Source organism: Nothobranchius furzeri, chromosome 1, assembly GCF_043380555.1.
Source record: "Nothobranchius furzeri strain GRZ-AD chromosome 1, NfurGRZ-RIMD1, whole genome shotgun sequence".
Classification (NCBI taxonomy): Eukaryota; Metazoa; Chordata; class Actinopteri; order Cyprinodontiformes; family Nothobranchiidae; genus Nothobranchius; species Nothobranchius furzeri.
The window spans coordinates 74,285,190-74,301,957 of record NC_091741.1 but is presented as its reverse complement, the minus strand read 5'-3'; the positions used below and the strand labels follow the sequence as shown (position 1 = coordinate 74,301,957).

The following is a 16,768-nucleotide window of genomic DNA, read 5'->3' as shown; positions in this document are numbered from 1 at the left end:
GGCGTATGTACAGGACGGAGATCTGACATGTATGATGGCCCCATGACAATGAGTGATTTATAAACTAGTAGAAATACTTTAAAATGGATTCTGTAGTTTACTGGTAACCAGTGTAGAGGTTTCAGAACAGGAGTGATGTGCTCGGTTCTCTTGGTTCTTGTTAAGACTCTAGCAGCAGCATTCTGAATAAGCTGCAGTTGCTTCACAGCTTTCTTGGGAAGACCAGCTAATAGACCACTGCAGTAGTCCCGCCTGCTGAAGATGAACACATGAATGAGTTTCTCTTGTCTGGACATGAGACCCCTCAGTCTTGCTACTTGATGGAGATGATTTAGCAACTATTGGAGATTTCCACCTGACTTTCCATCACATCTATCAAGATCTGTAGTCTTACAGCAGCTCACCACCTTAAGATCTTTTGTTTCCATTTCTAACTTTAGCACTATCACGTATGATGTAGTATACCTACACAATGTCAGAGGAGGAAGTTAAAGAGGGTGAAAACATACAGTCAGGACACCCATGCATGCTGCATATGTGGCTAATTTGCAGGTCTGCTGAAGGGAGCAGATAAGCAGGCACCTGGAAGCAAACTTGTTGAAGCAGAATCCCTGAAAAGTCTGGTGTGAAAATAGCTGAGAGATTAAATGTTTACTGACAGAATATTAAAAACCCTCGAGAGGGAATGTTCACAGGGATTGTTAAGTGTTTTGGGATATATCTTTCTTTGCTTTCTTACTGTTGTGTTGGTGGAATGTTACCATTTTGGTGTTATTGTTCAAAATCCTGACCTTAGCTGACTTCATTTAACTGGAACATGTCTAGCATTACCAGTTGAGACATGGTGGATGTTTCTGTAATTAACGTTGCTCTGTCAAGATGTTATTTATAGTCCCTAGTGTAGAGGGGTTTGATTCCTCTCAGACATTAAAATTAAAGGCTCTCCTTCCATTTCAAACTAATGACTGAAAACAACCCATTAGAAGCTAAATTCACCAAGCCACTCTAAATTAAACCTAGCTCCAACAATCGCCCCACCTAGTACACGAGCTGCTTGTACATAGAAAGATCAAACAGCATCAAACCTGTGAGCACTTGCTGTTGGGATTGTTTCCCACAAACATCTCATTTACACCATCCTCCAGCACGGGCGTGGGGTTTAAAAAGCCAGTGACCGCCTCTTTACATTTATTTCATTGGTAGATAAACTCAGCATGCTTCTGGCACGTTAACAATAAGATAAGAGGAGTGCAAATGGCCCTGATGAATGCATCACTTTAATCACCATGAATCAGGATGCAGATTTAATCGTGTCCTCTGCTTTTTACTCAGTCATTAAAGATGTTTCAGCTTGGCTGAGCAAATGCACCGTGGAGATGAAAAGAAATCATTTCTGCACAAGATTTAATTATTTTTAATTACTAAAAAAAACACATGAAAACTGCTAAAAGGGGGAAAAAGACAAAGGTTTCTGTAAATAAGATTCATTTTTATTGTCAGTTGAGACCAACTAAAAAAAAAATTCAACGTTAGTCTGTAAAGGCACCAAGTCCCAGTCTTAGTTCTGTCTCTTCACAACACACGCTGCAGCCTCTGGTCAGAAGGCTGTCTGAAGGAGCGAGCCGGCTGCAGCATCGATTTTCCCACAGAGTTCCTGAGCTGTTTAAAGAGCATCCAGAGAAGCATCATCATGAGCAAAAGCAGACCAAACAGCATCCCAACATACAGACTCAGGTTCCAACCCCAGCCCAGTGCCAGGGGCAGCGAGGTGGAGGTCACCAGAAATTTTTTGGGCGCAGGCATTGGCTTCAGGCAGCAAACCTGCCCTCTCCACCTTCAGGAACTGAGCTTTATCCACACTTGGATCTTCTCTTGGGTTGTTCCTGGTGTGCAGTAGGAACCATTATTCAAGCAAGTATCCAACTGATTAGGATGTGTTAAAGAAATCCATCATTCTGTTCCAGTTTGAAAAATGTGCAGGACAGCAAACCTGTTGAGGAGGTGCACAGCCGTTGAGTCTTACATGATAAAAATCCTCTGCGCAGCTGGGCTCTGCTTTCTCTCCGTTAGATGCCTCGCTCAAAGCCAGCCCACTATTTATCATAAAAGAGCAAGTGAGACACCTTCAATGCCATTGGCTGCCTTCAGCTCACTCTCTGTGAAAATTTGAGTCAATAAAAAAATAGGGGGGGGGGGGTGATTGTGTTGTATACTAAATTTTCAATGTTTACAGTAAAAGAAACATCTTTCAACCGCCCAGGAATGAGGACACAATCCACTTGCAAACATTCATCCATGGAGTTTTATTGTTCCCCAAACATTTACAGCCTCATGTTAACAGGTGATATGAAATCCTGATTTAAGAAATCACACTGAACACACCCTTTAGAAGGACTGAGGTGGAGATGTTTGACAGACCTGTCCTCATCCGTCCATGGCTGAAAACATGGCCTCTGCTGCCCCCATGAGTCCAACGTGATACAGATGTGGCATTCCTCATTTTAAACGGATTTTATTTACAAGAGCTATATTTTACAGTGCAGAAAATGCCTCTTCCAAGGCATCCATGCAATCAGATGAATGGATTAACACTTTTAAATCTGCATCCCAACAGGTCAAACTGGGTCCACCTCCAGGAAGAAAAAGTGGTAAATTGGCAAAAGCTGTTTTTAAAAGACTCAGCCCCAGAAAAGTGTAAAAAAAATGCCACAACCCAGGTTCTGGTTAAACCACAGGCCTTAAAAAGTTTGATGCAGTTGATAAAAGCAGCCCTTTTTGTGTTAAGAGTGGTAAAAGGTTTGTCTTGTTAAAAACTGCCTCATTATACAAAATCTGTTTTGTCGAACACTGGGATTCAGAATATAAAAAAATATATAGAAAACCTCCAAATCTAACATCACTCCAGAATGTGCAGAACATATTAAACTCAGAAGCTTAAAAAAAAATCTTAAAAAAAAAAAAAACTTTTTTTTTTTTAAGTTTAAGACAGACAAAGGGTACGCATGCCAACAAGCAAAAGCTAGTTGAGCTGCAGTTTAGCTGGCGAGCTGATGCAGGAAACCTCATGGTACCTGTGAAGGAAAAAAAAGACCATAGATAAGTGATGTCCAACTTCACACAACAGAAACAATGTAGGTGAATCAGAAGCTAACTTTGAGCCCTTGTACTTCTCCCGGACAGACTGCTGGGCGTGCTGGGTGGCACCGACGTACAGTCTGTGGAGATCCTCTACACACGGCATCAGATCCTCCAGACTGTAATCGGTCATCTCCACCAATGGCTTAGGCTGAGGGGAGAAGAAAGTCATTTCAACATCAACATCTGCAAAACAGTATGGAATAATTAAATCTACTGCAAGAATCAGCAGTAAGAGATCCACACAGGGACTGTGTAGTCTACAGTCTAACAGTAGTTTTACCCAGGATCCTCCAGTAAGCGTATTGTTAGCCAGGACGTAGGCTGCAGCGGCCGTCTGGGATGGCAGGTATTTCAAGAACGGATCCGAATCAACCAGGCTGAGCTCCCCAAGGTACTAGAAAGAAAAGTTCCTCCGTTAAACATGCCATAACGATGATTTGCTTATAAAACTAGTCTGCTCAAGTGTGGATTAGGTGCACCACGTGACTGGCTCTTACCATTGCCAAACTTTCCACCTGTTTACCAGTAGAATGGTGACAGAAGTACTGAGTGAGAAACTGGTTTATTGTGGGAGCAGCCAGATCAAAGGAGAGCACCTTCAGCACCAAGTGCTCCATTTTTAGCACTTGCTTTTTTGTGTACGTGTCATCTGTGATGTAGACAAACTCTGACACTTCAGGAGGGTAGATCTCTTCAAATTTCCTGCAGGGAAATATAAAAATGTATATAACGTGGTAAACTTTACAGTCCAAACACAGCTACCACATAGACCACGTACGAAGCCAAGAGCATGGCGGCGGTTCCCACAAGCTGAAGTTTGCCCCGTAGAACAGACATGGAGGACAGGAAGCGATCGATGTAGTTGATGGCCAGATAGAGCGTCTCGTTCTGGAGTTTATACTCCTCTCCAACCTCCACCAGCCAGTCCACCAGGATGGCCCTCATGCTGTTTGTGATGTCGGGTTGCTTCTTCATGTAGCCCGCTTTAGGTCGGGTTTTAGTCTACAGAGAGAAGATTAAACTGATTTGTATCTAAAAAAAAAAAAAAAAAAAAAAAAAAAAAACATCTAGATAATAGATTAATGCACTCACCTCTCGCTCTCTCAAGTATGTGTGGATCTCTGGAGCGTATTCTGGAACCTCATTTACAGCCACAGGTTTTTGATCCCCTTCTATCACAGACATGTCCATGGGAGAATCTGGAGAGAAAACAGTCTATATTTAGTACAATAAAGCTGACTAACATGTCAAAGTTAACACTTTATTGCGTAATAATGAACTATTGGAGGGAAAGTCAATTTTTTTTCTTCCCCGGAACTGCGCTGCTCTGGGTGGCTGCATGTTGGAGTAGCTGTTGACTATATGTAAGTTTAGCCTTTTCTTGGGCATTTTTTCTTCTAGTTTCTCAAGAAAAACTATTTTTTGGACACTTTTCTGTTTCTGGTGCTGTGAAGCTTGGAGGATTTTTACTGCTACTTTTAGCTTTTTTCACTTTGAGCATGTTGTGATGCGTAACCATGGCAACCGTCTGGTTTACAATCGGGAGCAACTGATTAACATTGGAAAGACTGAAATAATACCTCAACTGAAGCCACAAATCCCAAATGAGCTAAAACGCAAGAAGCGTGGGTGCAGAGCGGGACGGAGACAGAGAAAGAGGAAATTCAAACCATCTCTTCCATCGATCATAATGGGCAATGTGGATGGAGGAACTCCAAGCCTTTTCAAGGACTCAGCCAGAGTTTCGGCAGTTTCGGAACCGCTGGAGGAGATAATGCAAAGAAGGATTCTCCAGAGAATCAAGAAAATGATGGACAACCCTGAGCATTCTCTTCACAAGACTGCCCGACAATGGAAGAGTGTCTTCAGTCAGAGGCTTCTTCAGTTTTGCTGCAACACTGACAGCTACTGGAGATCCTTCCTGCCAACAGCCATTGTGATATACAATAACTCTTTGATGACTTGATTAATATTATTAATATTATATATTATTATTATTATTCTGAGTTATTTTTATGTATAATTTTAGAGGGAAGTGGAATTTAAAAGTACAAAGAGTAAGGACAACATTGAAAAGGATGTCTATTTCAATAGCGGGCGTTAAATTCTGGAATGAGTTAACAGAAGAAATAAAGGATAGTAGTAATGTAAACCAGTTTAAAATAAAACTCAAAAAAGAAATGTTAAATAAGTATAAGAATGAAGAAAATGCAATTAACCCAGGACGGCATGCAAACTGATGTTTAATCTATTCTACAAATTAGAAAATCTAAATGTAGTTCTAGTTGAACATGATAATTTTATTTATTTATTATTATTGTTATTTTTTTTTTGAAGGCATTGTAACTGTTTTGTTGTTTAAATTTTGATGAGGATGTAAACCTGAGGGGTAGGGCTAAATAAGTATACACTTCTCCCTACTCCTTTTCAAACAATTGCGTGGAATGATTTTATGAAATGTTGGTGAATGTATATGTTTGAAATAAAGTGAACTGAACTGAACTACTACAGCAATCAATTTCCCTCTGGGATTAATAAAGTATTTTTGAATTGAATTGAATATTAACCCACCAAAGCTGACATCCATGGCTAACGGAACCGGAACCTCGATCACTGCCAGGGGCTGTCGGAGTCGTGCCACAGCATGACTGACAACCAGAGGAGATTCCTCCACTGTGGGCTTCGCTTTGTTTGTTTCAGCCACATGCTTTTTGTCACAGGCTACGTCAGGCTCATCCACATGGATCTGGAAAGCTGGCTGCTTAACAGGTCTTTCAACAAGGATTTTGTTAAAATCTTCATTTTTGCAAGCCAAGGGCTGTGATGTTTCCTGGAACAAAAAAAAAAAAAAAAATCTGTAATGTACAGACATCTGCCAAAACTTGATTTGTGAATTAGAAACTTCTGTGGAAAATGTGATTCAAATATAGCAAATTTCTTTGCATTTCTGTTAATGTGAGGCTCAGTGGAAGCAATATATTATAAAGTATTATTAACTATTAATACTACATTAAAAAGGTAATAAATTAGTATTTCAAAAACTTCTCTTCTCAGACCAGCTGGTGATTAATTAGTTTAACTCTACAATAGCAAAATGTATTAGGAAGGACCCAAAATGTATGCCCTTTATTAGAACACGAAAAACATGCAGGTGTGTAAAAAAATAAATAAAAGAAGTCTACAGATTATGCTAAATTAATTTTACCTCTGTGTTAAGTCTCGGTTACAGGATACTTGTAAATGCAAAGAAAATCTTGTGTAAATTGACTTAAATACAGTAAATGAAGACGGGAGGTTCTCCAGAAGCACATTTGTGTTTAGAACAAAGCAACTCAAGGGCTATAAGGTTATTAAAATGGCGGAAAGCAGGGGAAACTTAACAGAGCAACATAACATGTCATTTTACTTCATTTTTAAAAAGGCGCTTAAAGCAGCTAATTAACGTACTTGCATCCAAATGTAACCATTTTAGTTGCCTTCAGAGCCTGCCTAGGTGTTAGCTTAGGCCAAGGTTGCTAGCCTGTTACCTGTTTAGCGCCTCGCTGGTTCTGGGCTTTGCTCCGATGGTTGTTCTGCAGGGCTCCCAGCACGGTTCTGTTGGCGGCTTGTTTGGGAGGCTGGTTTTCTTGGTTTTCACCAGCTCGGTGTTTAAGCGACCCTCTGAGCCTTGAAAGCATGTTTTCATGGTTGGGGAGCTCACTAGCCGCATTTCCTTGCCTGTTAGCTCCTGACATGTTTCCACCCTCCAAGAGAGAATCCACTTCTCCGCACTTTTTTTAACAAAAAAACAAATAAATAAAAAAGCAGTGGTCAACCGTAGTGTGCTTCCTCACAGAGCGAAAAAAAGAGGAAAGCTTACAAATCAAAAGGCTAAAAAAGATGGCGTGTGAGCAGTTATGTCGAAGCGAGCTTTAGCTGTTGCACAGCAGACTGAATCGTGAATCAGAACTAAACTGTTGAGATGGCAACAGCACTTGGAACTGCAGCGCTAGAACAAAGCAAATAAAAACAAACGTGCACCTTTGACATCGGGTTGGCAAAACTAAGGAAAAACTAAGTTGCCATTCTATTTATAAGTTTTGTATCCGGTACAAACCTGCACAATGACAGCAGCTATTGTCGATGCATTTTCATGCAAACACTTAGAGAGTTCAAGTAGCCCGCGATGATTGAAACCGACCAATCACAGACCGCGAAGGAACTGACGTATTACAAGTGTAGGAGGCGAGGAGGGACAAAAAACTTTAATTGCAAATTTAAAACCGGTTTGAAAAAAAGATCCCAAATACAAAGTTAAACGCGAGTAACAACAACGTTAACGCATTTGGAATAAAAATCTTTGCTGCAACAATTATGTATATTTATATCATTAGAAGCACTTCAACATACTTAGACGTCTTCCTAACCTAGGGCTCGTGCTTGAGGTCATTTCTAGGTCCACCAGTATACTTGTTTACTGAAAGACTTGCACATATGTTTAGTTTAAGAAATTACTCATAAGACTATAATTTAAAATGTTTAAATACTATTGTATTTTTATGTTTGGCTTTATTTTTCATGTGTCCTATTCTTACATTAGGTTGAATGACCACTTATGCTGATTAGATAAATTTGTGTATAAAACTTAAATCCACATGGAAGTACCTAACCCAGTATACAGCAACAACTTGTTTCTTGACGAATCTGTTGTAGCATGAGGTACATTACATTAAGATGTAAATAATATGGAATAAAATTGAAAACAATTGGTGTGTTAGCTATTTTTTACTGACAAGTTACTGCACAAGGACTGGTTTAATACAGAAAGATTAGATATTAAATTGAGTAGCATTTGACACACATACTATAACTGTAACAAATTCCATCAAATTCTTGCATGAAAATAAGAGTATTGCAGTATTCTCCTAACCATTTGCAGTACGCCTTAATACATCAAAAGTAATTTATTACTCAACTCTTAAGGGAGAGTAAATTATTTCTAAATAAAATTTAACAAAATAACACAGTCTCAAAGATGAACTATCGTCATGTAAAGATTGCAACACAACAACCGTCACAGAGATAGATCATCTTTGGCCATTATGGCATCATGGCTCATTGAAAAAGTCTAAGAGTGACTTTAATTCGTAATTATCAAGTATCTCCAACAACGAGGACACTTTTGTTTTCACATTTTGGCCCTTGAATTTGAATTTGTCGATGAAGAGGTCAGTGATCATTCCTGCAGGAAAACAGAAATACACACAAAACTTTATAAAGTGAAAATCAAAAAGCAACAATAACAAAAATTAATCAACAGTGAAAGTTAGTTCTTTTTACTCCAGCTTTACCGTAAAGCCTTTCAAGGTGGGCTGGCTGCTTCTTGTACTCCTCCAGAAGGTTAGCAGACTCATCCAAAATGCTGCGGTACTCTGGGATGAGGAAATCTGCATTTCCTTCATGAACTTGAAGTTCCTAGGAAACATAGATTCAACTATAATGAACTGAATCATAAATAAACAGCAACAAAACACATTTAACCAAAACTTACTTTGAGAGCATCGACAAGTTGAACTTTTCTAGCCAGCACCAACTGATACTCCAGCTTTGGGTGGATCATCCTGAGGGTGTGGCTCACGGAGTCGTCATTAATATCTGGTAGATCAATAAACATGTTGTTCTATGTCGCTGAATGATGGCAAAAGACGTCTCAGCTTATCCGGAAACAGAAGAAAAATAAACATACCGTATGAAATGTTTAGATTGATTTTCTTCTTGGTAGCTTCTTTGGAAAGAACATCAGTCAGTATAGAGATAGTAGAAATATTGTCGGACTTGAAGTGGCCCTCCCCTTTGCTGAAATGAGACATTCAGACTCGTTCGCAACTGAAGTACTATTTCAGATGGAGTGCAGTATTATTTTACTTTGTGCATGCATTTACCTGTAGGTGGCTTCCAGCTGTGTGCCAAGGAATGTGTTATAGAAGTAGAAAGTAATGCTCTCGCCTGCCGGAGTTTTCTCAGGCACCTCTGGCAAACAGAAAACCACCCAGGAATGAATCTCTGCAAAACTGAACTGTCCCACCAAATTGAGCTGATTCATGGGTCTGAAAGAAAACAAATGAGAGATCACATTACTGAGTTAACTCTAATTATAATGAGAAATCTCTAAGATTACGGAAACAAACAAACACATACAGAAGGAAATAATACAATTTCTCAAAAGCCAAATGTAGTGTAGTGTAGTCTTGTTGAAGGCTATACAGCAATTCTCTTAATAAATACGGCTAAATGCATAATTCTTGATATCGAGTTTATTAATAAGTTTTGGCAATCTTATGCCTCAAGATAATTCCATGCTGTCATTTGATACATTTTTAGTAATGACTGCTCTAATCAGAAAATCTGAATAACTGAAATCCATGTATATACCGTATATATAGACTAAAATCATTACCTGTCTGGGTCTATACTGTGCGTCCGCTGGTGAAGGGACAGTGGTTTGATCTGATACTGCCGAACCTGACAGGTTTTTGGTTGCAGTCTGGGGGTAACATAAGCCTGCAGGGTCCCATACTGTCCCTCAATGGATCTCACCTATAAAAATGTTTCAGTTTGGGATTAAACATTTTATTCTGTGTTCAATTATTTATAAAACAGGTTTAAAAAGTAGATTAGGTAACAATTTTTAATAGAACATCTGTATAACACTGCATTAAAGCTTTTCTTTGAACAAGTATGGTAAGTGATTAAGTAAAAAGTAAAAGCAACCAGAATCAGAGAAAACTGGACCTAATGTGATAATATAGATTTATAAACAAAAGTAAACACTAAAGGCATGTCTGCATGGCTTCACTGCAAACCAGAGAGTGACAAGAGTCCAATGTTCTGCTTACCTTAAGCTCCATCCTTGTAGTGTTGGCCTGACATCTGTATGTGGCCAGGAGGAAGTTCCCATTAGGCTGCTGAAATAACAACAAGCATCAGACGGTTTGGAGCGGAGGCAGGATGGTTTTATGTAAAGAAAGTATTCATACAGCTCACCTCTGAGTCACATTCACTAAAACTGACGACAGCAGAGTTCTTATCAACGTCCAGCAGATCTATGGGGACGTCACTCTGTGTAAAAAATCCAAATTTAAAATGACACTTAAGACGTTTCATTCTGAAACACAGGATCAAAAGCAAGCATTTTTAAAATAGTTTTTCATTCAGAGGGGCTTATATGCTGCGTATACCTGGAGCAGCAGGTTGTCGATGGCTGTCTGCACCTCCAGCGTCAGACTGTAGCTGGCGTCGTCCTGGCTGAGGGTGAACTTGTCGTTGATGCTGAAGACAGGCACAGCAGAGACAGCTGTGTTGGACTGAGAGATCTGTTGGTATTGCTCTCGTCCCTGTAACACTTTAACCTGCAGCTGTTCCAGCTCCGCTCTAAAAGGGTTCGAACAGATTTGTCTTTAAATTCTCCTTTAACCAAATCACAGATAGTCAAACGAGAAGCTCTGATACCTGAGTGTTTCTATTTTAGACTGGGTCTCTTTGCTCATCCTGACCTCGTCTCCTGGACCAGCTTCTGTCTTCTGGGGCTCAGTGGTCAAACCAGTCACCCATCCTGGAAATGGTCAAATAATGAAACTTTACTTTTTTATGTCACCTCTCCTGAATAGTTAAACAGGACATTCTCATTACTGAATCCATTAAAGGGAGACTAGGATTGCTTTTGGCACCCCTGGTGTCCATTTAGTAGAACTGAAAGTAAAACCTACCTCCTCGCTGTGTGTTCACCTTTTTATCATCTTAGTCTAACAGCTGAAATGTCTCCCCAGCCTTCCTTAGTGTCTACAGGAGTGGTTCATCACTAAATTAAACAAATCAGCTGTGTTCATGATCTAAAACATGCAGGAAAAGTCCTGGAACCAGACTGCAGTGCCAGGTATGTCAGCTCAACTTTTCCCAACAGACCAAACCGGAACTCTGAAGCTAAATATTCTGTCTACAGGGGACAATAAGGGCTGGGGTGGTCTTTCATTAACCCTGTAAAGCGTCATTTTTGCACATACTAGACTTTGCGTAGTGTCTTTTTAAGTCTTTCCTCTAACCTGTATATGTGGAGGTCAGGAGCTCATCATAAGACTCTTTCCCCACACAGCCACCCTGGATGGAGGTCACACTCTCTGACAAAACCTGTAACAAACATCAGCCGGTCACTTTCAGCTTATGCAGACAGTTGAAATTGTGCAAAGTATCTTTAATCAACTGATTTCACACCAGTTATGGTTGAAAATATTTGATTGTTCGTCGTGTTTGCCTGATCTTAAGCTGAATATTTGCGTGCATGCATAACAACATTTTATGAGAGGACTTTTTTTCCAACAAGAGAAAACTTAACAAGAGTAAATAAACTATAGTGCTTCTTTCAGTTTTGGTTGTCTATACACTCACATGTTCAAATCGTAACGTGGATTCACCAGAATTGTCAAATCCAAAGACCTCAACTGTCCCATCGTCCCTGCCCACAAGGATGTCATTCACTCCATCTCCAATAATGTCATAAGTGTCAATGCAAAGAACTCCTGATGAAAGACAAAATAAGAGAGAGGTATTGTTTTTTGAGACAATAATCAAAGGCAAGCATGCAGAAACATTGGTCCAGCTTAGATGAAACAGGATTTATACAGTACATGTCCTTGGCTGAGTTGGAACATGCCTTCAAAATGGTTTAAACAAATCAGGTGACTGGCTAACTGGCTGTTCCAATGATACTAGCAGCTAAGATGTCAAAGGCTTTATGCCTCTGGTAGGATCGCCCATGGCAAACAGGCCCTAGGTGAGGGATCAGACAAAGAGCAGTCCACAGACCCCTTATGACGACAAATATCAATGGAAACAGTGTTCCCTCGCCCGGACGCAGGTCACCGGGGCCCCCCTCTGGAGCCAGGCCGGAAGGTGGGGCAAGTCGGCAAGTGCCGAGAAAACATGTCAAGGGCTCACCACTTGTGGGAGGGGCCAAAGGGGTTGGGTGAAATGTGTGGCAAGTGGTAGCTGAAGGCAGGGACCTTGGCGGTCTCATCCTCAGCTAGAGAAGCTGGCTCTTTGTACGTGGATTGTCACCTCTCTGGTGGGGAAGCCTGAGTTGGTGTGCGAAGGTTAGAGTTTTCGACTAGATATAGTTCAAGAAACTCCTGAAGACCCTGCTCTTCAGAGAGCATCTTCTTAACTAGCACCCTCCCTGCACCCGTCCCCCCCTCTACTGTCCACTCCTTGTTCCCTACTCTCCATGACTGATGTCAAGTTGTTGTTGTTATTGTTGTTGTTAGCCTCAAGGGCAATATGCCGATGATCACTTGTAAGTAGCTTTGGACAAAAGCGTCTGCTAAATACATAAACATAAACATTTAGTTCCAACTACAGGGGAATCACAACCCTAAGCTTCCCTGGCAAAGTCTATTCAGGGGTTCTGGAGAGGAGGGTCCGGCGGATTGTCGAACCTCAGATTCAGGAGGAGCAATGTGGTTTTCATCCTGGCGGTGGAACACTGGACCAGCTCTATACCCTTTTGGGGGGGGGGGGGGGGGGGGGGGGTATCCTGGAGGGTGCGTGGCAGTTCACCCAACCAATCTACATGTGTTTTGTAGCTTTGGAGAAGGTGTTCGACCGCGTCCCTCGGGAGGCCCTGTGGGGGGTACTCTGGGAGTATGGGGTACCAGGCCCTCTGATATGGGCTGTTAGGTCCCTGTATGACCGGTGTCAGAGCTTGGTCCGCATTGGACCGGCAGTAAGTCAGGCTCGTTTCCCGTGAGAGTTGTATTCTGCCAAGGCTGCACTTTATCACCGATTCTGTTCATAACCTTTATTAACAGGATATCTAGGCACAGCCAAGGTGTTGAAGGGATCCGTTTTGGTGGCCTGAGGATTGCATCTCTGCTTTTTGTAGATGATGTGGTCCTGTTGGCGTGATCAGAACATTATCTTTGGATCTCACTGGAGAGGTTCACAGCCAAGTGTGAAGCAGATGGGATGAGAATCAGCTCCTCTAAATCTGAAACCATGGTCTTGAGTCAGAAAAGGGTACAATTCCTTTTCCAGATCAGGGATGAGATCCTGCCCCAAATGGAGGAGTTTAAGTATCTTGGGTCTTGATCACGAGTGAGGGAACGATGGAGCACGAGACTGACAGACGGATTTGTGCTGCGTCTGCAGTTGTACTGATCTAACGTGATGAAAAGATAGCTGAGCTGGAAGGCAAAGCTTTTGATTTAACGGTCAATCTACGTTCCTACCCTCACCTATGGTCACGAGCTTTGGGTAGTGACCGAAAGAACAAGATTGCGGATACAAGCGGCCGAAATTATTTTTCTCCGCAGGGTGTCTGGGGTCTCCCTTAAAGAGGATGAGAAGCTCTGTCATCCGGGAGGGGCTCAGAGTAGACCCACTGCTCCTCCACGTTGAGAGGAGCCAGTTGAGATGACTCGGACATCTATTTAGGATGCTTCCTGGACACCTCCCTGGTGAGGTTTTCCGGGCACGTCCAACTGGGAGAAGACCTGAAAGAAGACCCGCTAGAGGGATAATGTATCTCGGCTGGCCAGGGAACGCCTTAGGATTCCCACGGAGGAGCAGGCTCAAGTGGCTGGGGAGAGGAAAGTTTGGGCCTCCTTGCTTAGGCTACTGCTCCCGCGACCTGACCCCAGATAAGCAGCCGAAAATGTTTGTTTATTTATTGCACTGGAAATATGTCATAAACATAAACATAAACAGAAAATGGATGGATGGGTTAGTGGCTAAAATATACAACCATAAAAAAGCTGCACCTCCTTTCCTTTTGTTATTGTCAATCTCCCATTTGATCCCAGCTGAGTGGTCACCAATTTGAACCAGTCCAATTTTCCCATCTGTGGTTCCATAAAGGATTTCATCACCTAAAGGGGAAGAAAAATATGTATATTTAATTTCTTCAAAACTAAACAGTTTAAAGTTTATCTTTAGAGTGCACAAACCGACTTGCCTCCATCTTTGTTGTAGAGTTCCAGTACAGATGGCGGGCCAGGAATTTCAATGTCATAAGCAAGCTCAGATCCCTATGACCAGTTTTAAATAGATCACTGTCATATCTGGGTGTTTGAAGATGAACAGTTGAACAAAGTTCAAACAAAAAATGTGATTTCAATTTACCTGCAAAACTCTGAGAATTCGATCCTGGCATGCCAAGACTGGGGTGAGACGCAAGAGTTTTTCTGAGGACAAACATATGATATCATTTATTTTGTCTCCAGAGAGAAAGTAGTCTTGATCCTTGCAGTCACAGTAGTGGTTGTAGATGTAACTTGCACATACAAACAGATCAGCTCCTGAGACATGCCTGAAAACAACATTACAGCATCACTCAGTGGAGGTCACACGGTGCAAAACAATGCAATCAAACAAACTGATAAGAAATTATTCCTACATGGCATTAATGTTCTCAGTGAGGTTGGCCTCAAAGGTGAGGAATTGTTTGCCTTTCTTGGTGAATCCTCGAACCTGAGAACCAGAGCAGACAAAGATCTTTTCCTGGGGGGTTCCTATGGCACCTCCAAGGTCCATCCTGGCTATTTTGGGGCCCGGAAGCGTTTTAAACACAGACTGAAACACAGAGTCAGATGTTACTATAGCAGAAATCTTTCTTTTGACTTTAACACCAGCTATGCAATGACTTCTAAACTCACCACAGCCTCCCCCTTCTTCATGCCAAAACATGTAAGTACACCATCGTGATCGGCTATAGCAACCTGAAACACAATAAACACCCACATATTAAACCTATTTACACATGGATTTTAACAACATTTCACACATAGACAATAAATAGAAGATCTGAGTTTAGAATATGTTTAATACCCGTTGCTTAAACACCACCCTCACACTATTCCGAATGTCCTGAATTGTAAACAGTACCTTCTGAGTTGCTTTTTTCCCCACCGCTGGAAGTAACCTCATGGTTTTCTGTGATGTTACACCAACCTAATCACAGAGCAGGATTAAACACCGATCATTAAAAATTAAGAGATCATAACCAAACCAACTTCGATAGTAAATGCATCTAATGAAAACACCACCTTCTAAAAAGGTATCGCAGACCTCAGCAGCTCCTGCTTCCTACCTGAGTATAATCAACTCTGTTGAGTTGGAGCTCCATCTTCTTTCTTTAAGGATTTATTTAGTACAAGAAAAATACTCCAGGTGAGCGTTCTGGCCTCAGAATGATACTATGCCCTTTTACAACTCGATACAGATAAAAGAAAATCAAGCGGAATTCTGGAACAATGGTGCCATTTGAGAATGGGATTATTTTCAGCAAGAAGATTAGCTCGACGTGCTAACGTTGGCTAACACGATTAATCCGCCGGTCAGCTGTCTGTCCTCTTCGCCATCTTTAACAAGGTCCAAGTATTGATATCACACAGACCAGAAACTGGTCTAAAGTTCGAATTCTGTTGAAAGCTAAAATTAAGCCTACTGTACACACGCCTTGCAGCAGAATGCAGTCACCATGGCAACAGTACATCCTGTAACACGATGCGATTCTATTGGATGAGAGCGAACCAGCAGAGTTTTAAGCTGCAAATTGATTGGTTGGCTTCCTCGCGGTTTAAAAGCAGATTCATGGTTTTAACCACTGATCTTCGATACCTTAGATACGTCAGCAAGATAAATACTTTTTGTATATAGTATACCCAGTCATAACGCTAATAAGATATCTTAAGATAAACTAATGTAAAAATTGGGGGTTCAATGCTCAAAACGGAGGGTCCCTCGGCCATAAATCAATTTTCCTCACATACACACACGTTCTTATCCATACATTCCTCTCTCTCTCACACACACACGCGCGCGCGCGCGCACACACACACACACACATACTCACACATTATATGATATTCAACATACATGAAATTCTGAGCCATTGAGTCGACCTATTATTTTCTGGAAACTATAATATTGTCATTGGTATAATTGTCTATCATCTCTGCTGTTATTACAGAAATACTCATACAACATGTTCTTATTGGAAGTTATATTACTGTAGATGTATGTAATCCTGAGATGTAGATTAAAAATGTACATGGCTTATTTAAAGTAGATTTGTAGTGTGTGGCAAGGGGGTGGGATTGAATACTCCCTTTGGGCTAAGACTTTTAAAAAAATTGGTATATCTTTTCATTTTTTTACTATGTTCATTGATTTGAAATTTATTGTCTTACGTTCAAATAAACGTTTCAATCATTTAATCAATCACACACACATTGGTATATCTATACTTGTGAGGACCCTTCATTGACTTCCATTCATTTTTGTTACTGCTACGGTTAACCCATACTCCAACCCTAACCAATGTTGCTGTATTCCAATAACTTTATGGCTAATCCATGTGTGAAACTGACGTCTTGAAGAATCTTGGCACTGTCATCTTGGAATATACCCATGCCATCAGGGAAGATGGAATAACCTGGTCATTCAGTATATTCAGGTGACTGTTTTTTGGCGGGGCAGTATAAAAAATTCAATTCAGTTCAGTTTATTTATATAGCGCCAAATCACAAGAGTCGTCTCAAGGTACCACACAAAGTAAACAATCCAATAAAGGTCAGTTCATTAAGCCAATCAGTAAAGT

At 41.0% G+C, this 16,768-nt stretch overlaps 2 protein-coding genes across 5 annotated transcripts; both read right to left on the bottom strand.

Annotated features, from left to right (window-relative positions):
- Positions 1 to 2,284: 2,284 nt before the first annotated feature.
- On the bottom strand, positions 2,285 to 7,335 carry ccna2 (cyclin A2). Of its 2 annotated transcripts, XM_015951303.3 has the most exons (9): positions 7,235 to 7,335; positions 6,666 to 6,908; positions 5,710 to 5,968; positions 4,231 to 4,337; positions 3,917 to 4,140; positions 3,636 to 3,840; positions 3,419 to 3,532; positions 3,153 to 3,286; positions 2,285 to 3,071 (listed from the first exon to the last, which is right to left on the bottom strand). In XM_015951303.3, the coding sequence occupies exons 2-9, from the start codon at positions 6,870 to 6,872 to the stop codon at positions 3,020 to 3,022; spliced, it is 1,302 nt and encodes a 433-aa protein (XP_015806789.1). In that variant the 5' UTR covers positions 6,873 to 6,908; positions 7,235 to 7,335; the 3' UTR covers positions 2,285 to 3,019. The 2 variants fall into 2 exon arrangements, with proteins under 2 accessions (XP_015806789.1, XP_015806779.1); XM_015951293.3 differs by having other exon boundaries at positions 6,666 to 7,270.
- Positions 7,336 to 7,883: 548 nt separating this feature from the next.
- Positions 7,884 to 16,140, bottom strand: bbs7 (Bardet-Biedl syndrome 7). 3 transcript variants are annotated; one of them, XM_015951282.3, is made up of 19 exons: positions 15,257 to 16,140; positions 15,052 to 15,117; positions 14,823 to 14,885; positions 14,564 to 14,739; positions 14,290 to 14,476; positions 14,123 to 14,195; positions 13,929 to 14,036; positions 11,560 to 11,690; positions 11,217 to 11,301; positions 10,627 to 10,729; positions 10,356 to 10,548; positions 10,162 to 10,236; positions 10,014 to 10,079; positions 9,575 to 9,714; positions 9,060 to 9,224; positions 8,864 to 8,973; positions 8,669 to 8,772; positions 8,469 to 8,592; positions 7,884 to 8,359 (listed from the first exon to the last, which is right to left on the bottom strand). In XM_015951282.3, the coding sequence occupies exons 1-19, from the start codon at positions 15,290 to 15,292 to the stop codon at positions 8,226 to 8,228; spliced, it is 2,139 nt and encodes a 712-aa protein (XP_015806768.1). In that variant the 5' UTR covers positions 15,293 to 16,140; the 3' UTR covers positions 7,884 to 8,225. The 3 variants fall into 3 exon arrangements, with proteins under 3 accessions (XP_015806768.1, XP_054595307.1, XP_015806762.1); XM_054739332.2 differs by having other exon boundaries at positions 10,014 to 10,082; positions 15,213 to 16,137; XM_015951276.3 differs by having other exon boundaries at positions 10,014 to 10,082; positions 15,257 to 16,137.
- Positions 16,141 to 16,768: the final 628 nt, after the last annotated feature.

Bases quoted from the DNA above. Each gene is read 5' to 3' on its own strand.
- ccna2 (XM_015951303.3), bottom strand. From the start codon at position 6,872: ATGTCAGGAGCTAACAGGCAAGGAAATGCGGCTAGTGAGCTCCCCAAC. The intron at 3,841-3,916 runs GTACGTGGTCTA...ATTTCCCTGCAG, and splicing joins GCCGCCATGCTCTTGGCTTC to GAAATTTGAAGAGATCTACC. The intron at 3,287-3,418 runs GTAAAACTACTG...TTCTCCCCTCAG, and splicing joins CGCTTACTGGAGGATCCTGG to CCTAAGCCATTGGTGGAGAT.
- bbs7 (XM_015951276.3), bottom strand. From the start codon at position 15,292: ATGGAGCTCCAACTCAACAGAGTTGATTATACTCAG. The intron at 11,302-11,559 runs GTGAGTGTATAG...TGTTTGTTACAG, and splicing joins CCACGTTACGATTTGAACAT to GTTTTGTCAGAGAGTGTGAC. The intron at 8,360-8,468 runs GTAAAGCTGGAG...GTTTTCCTGCAG, and splicing joins CCACCTTGAAAGGCTTTACG to GAATGATCACTGACCTCTTC.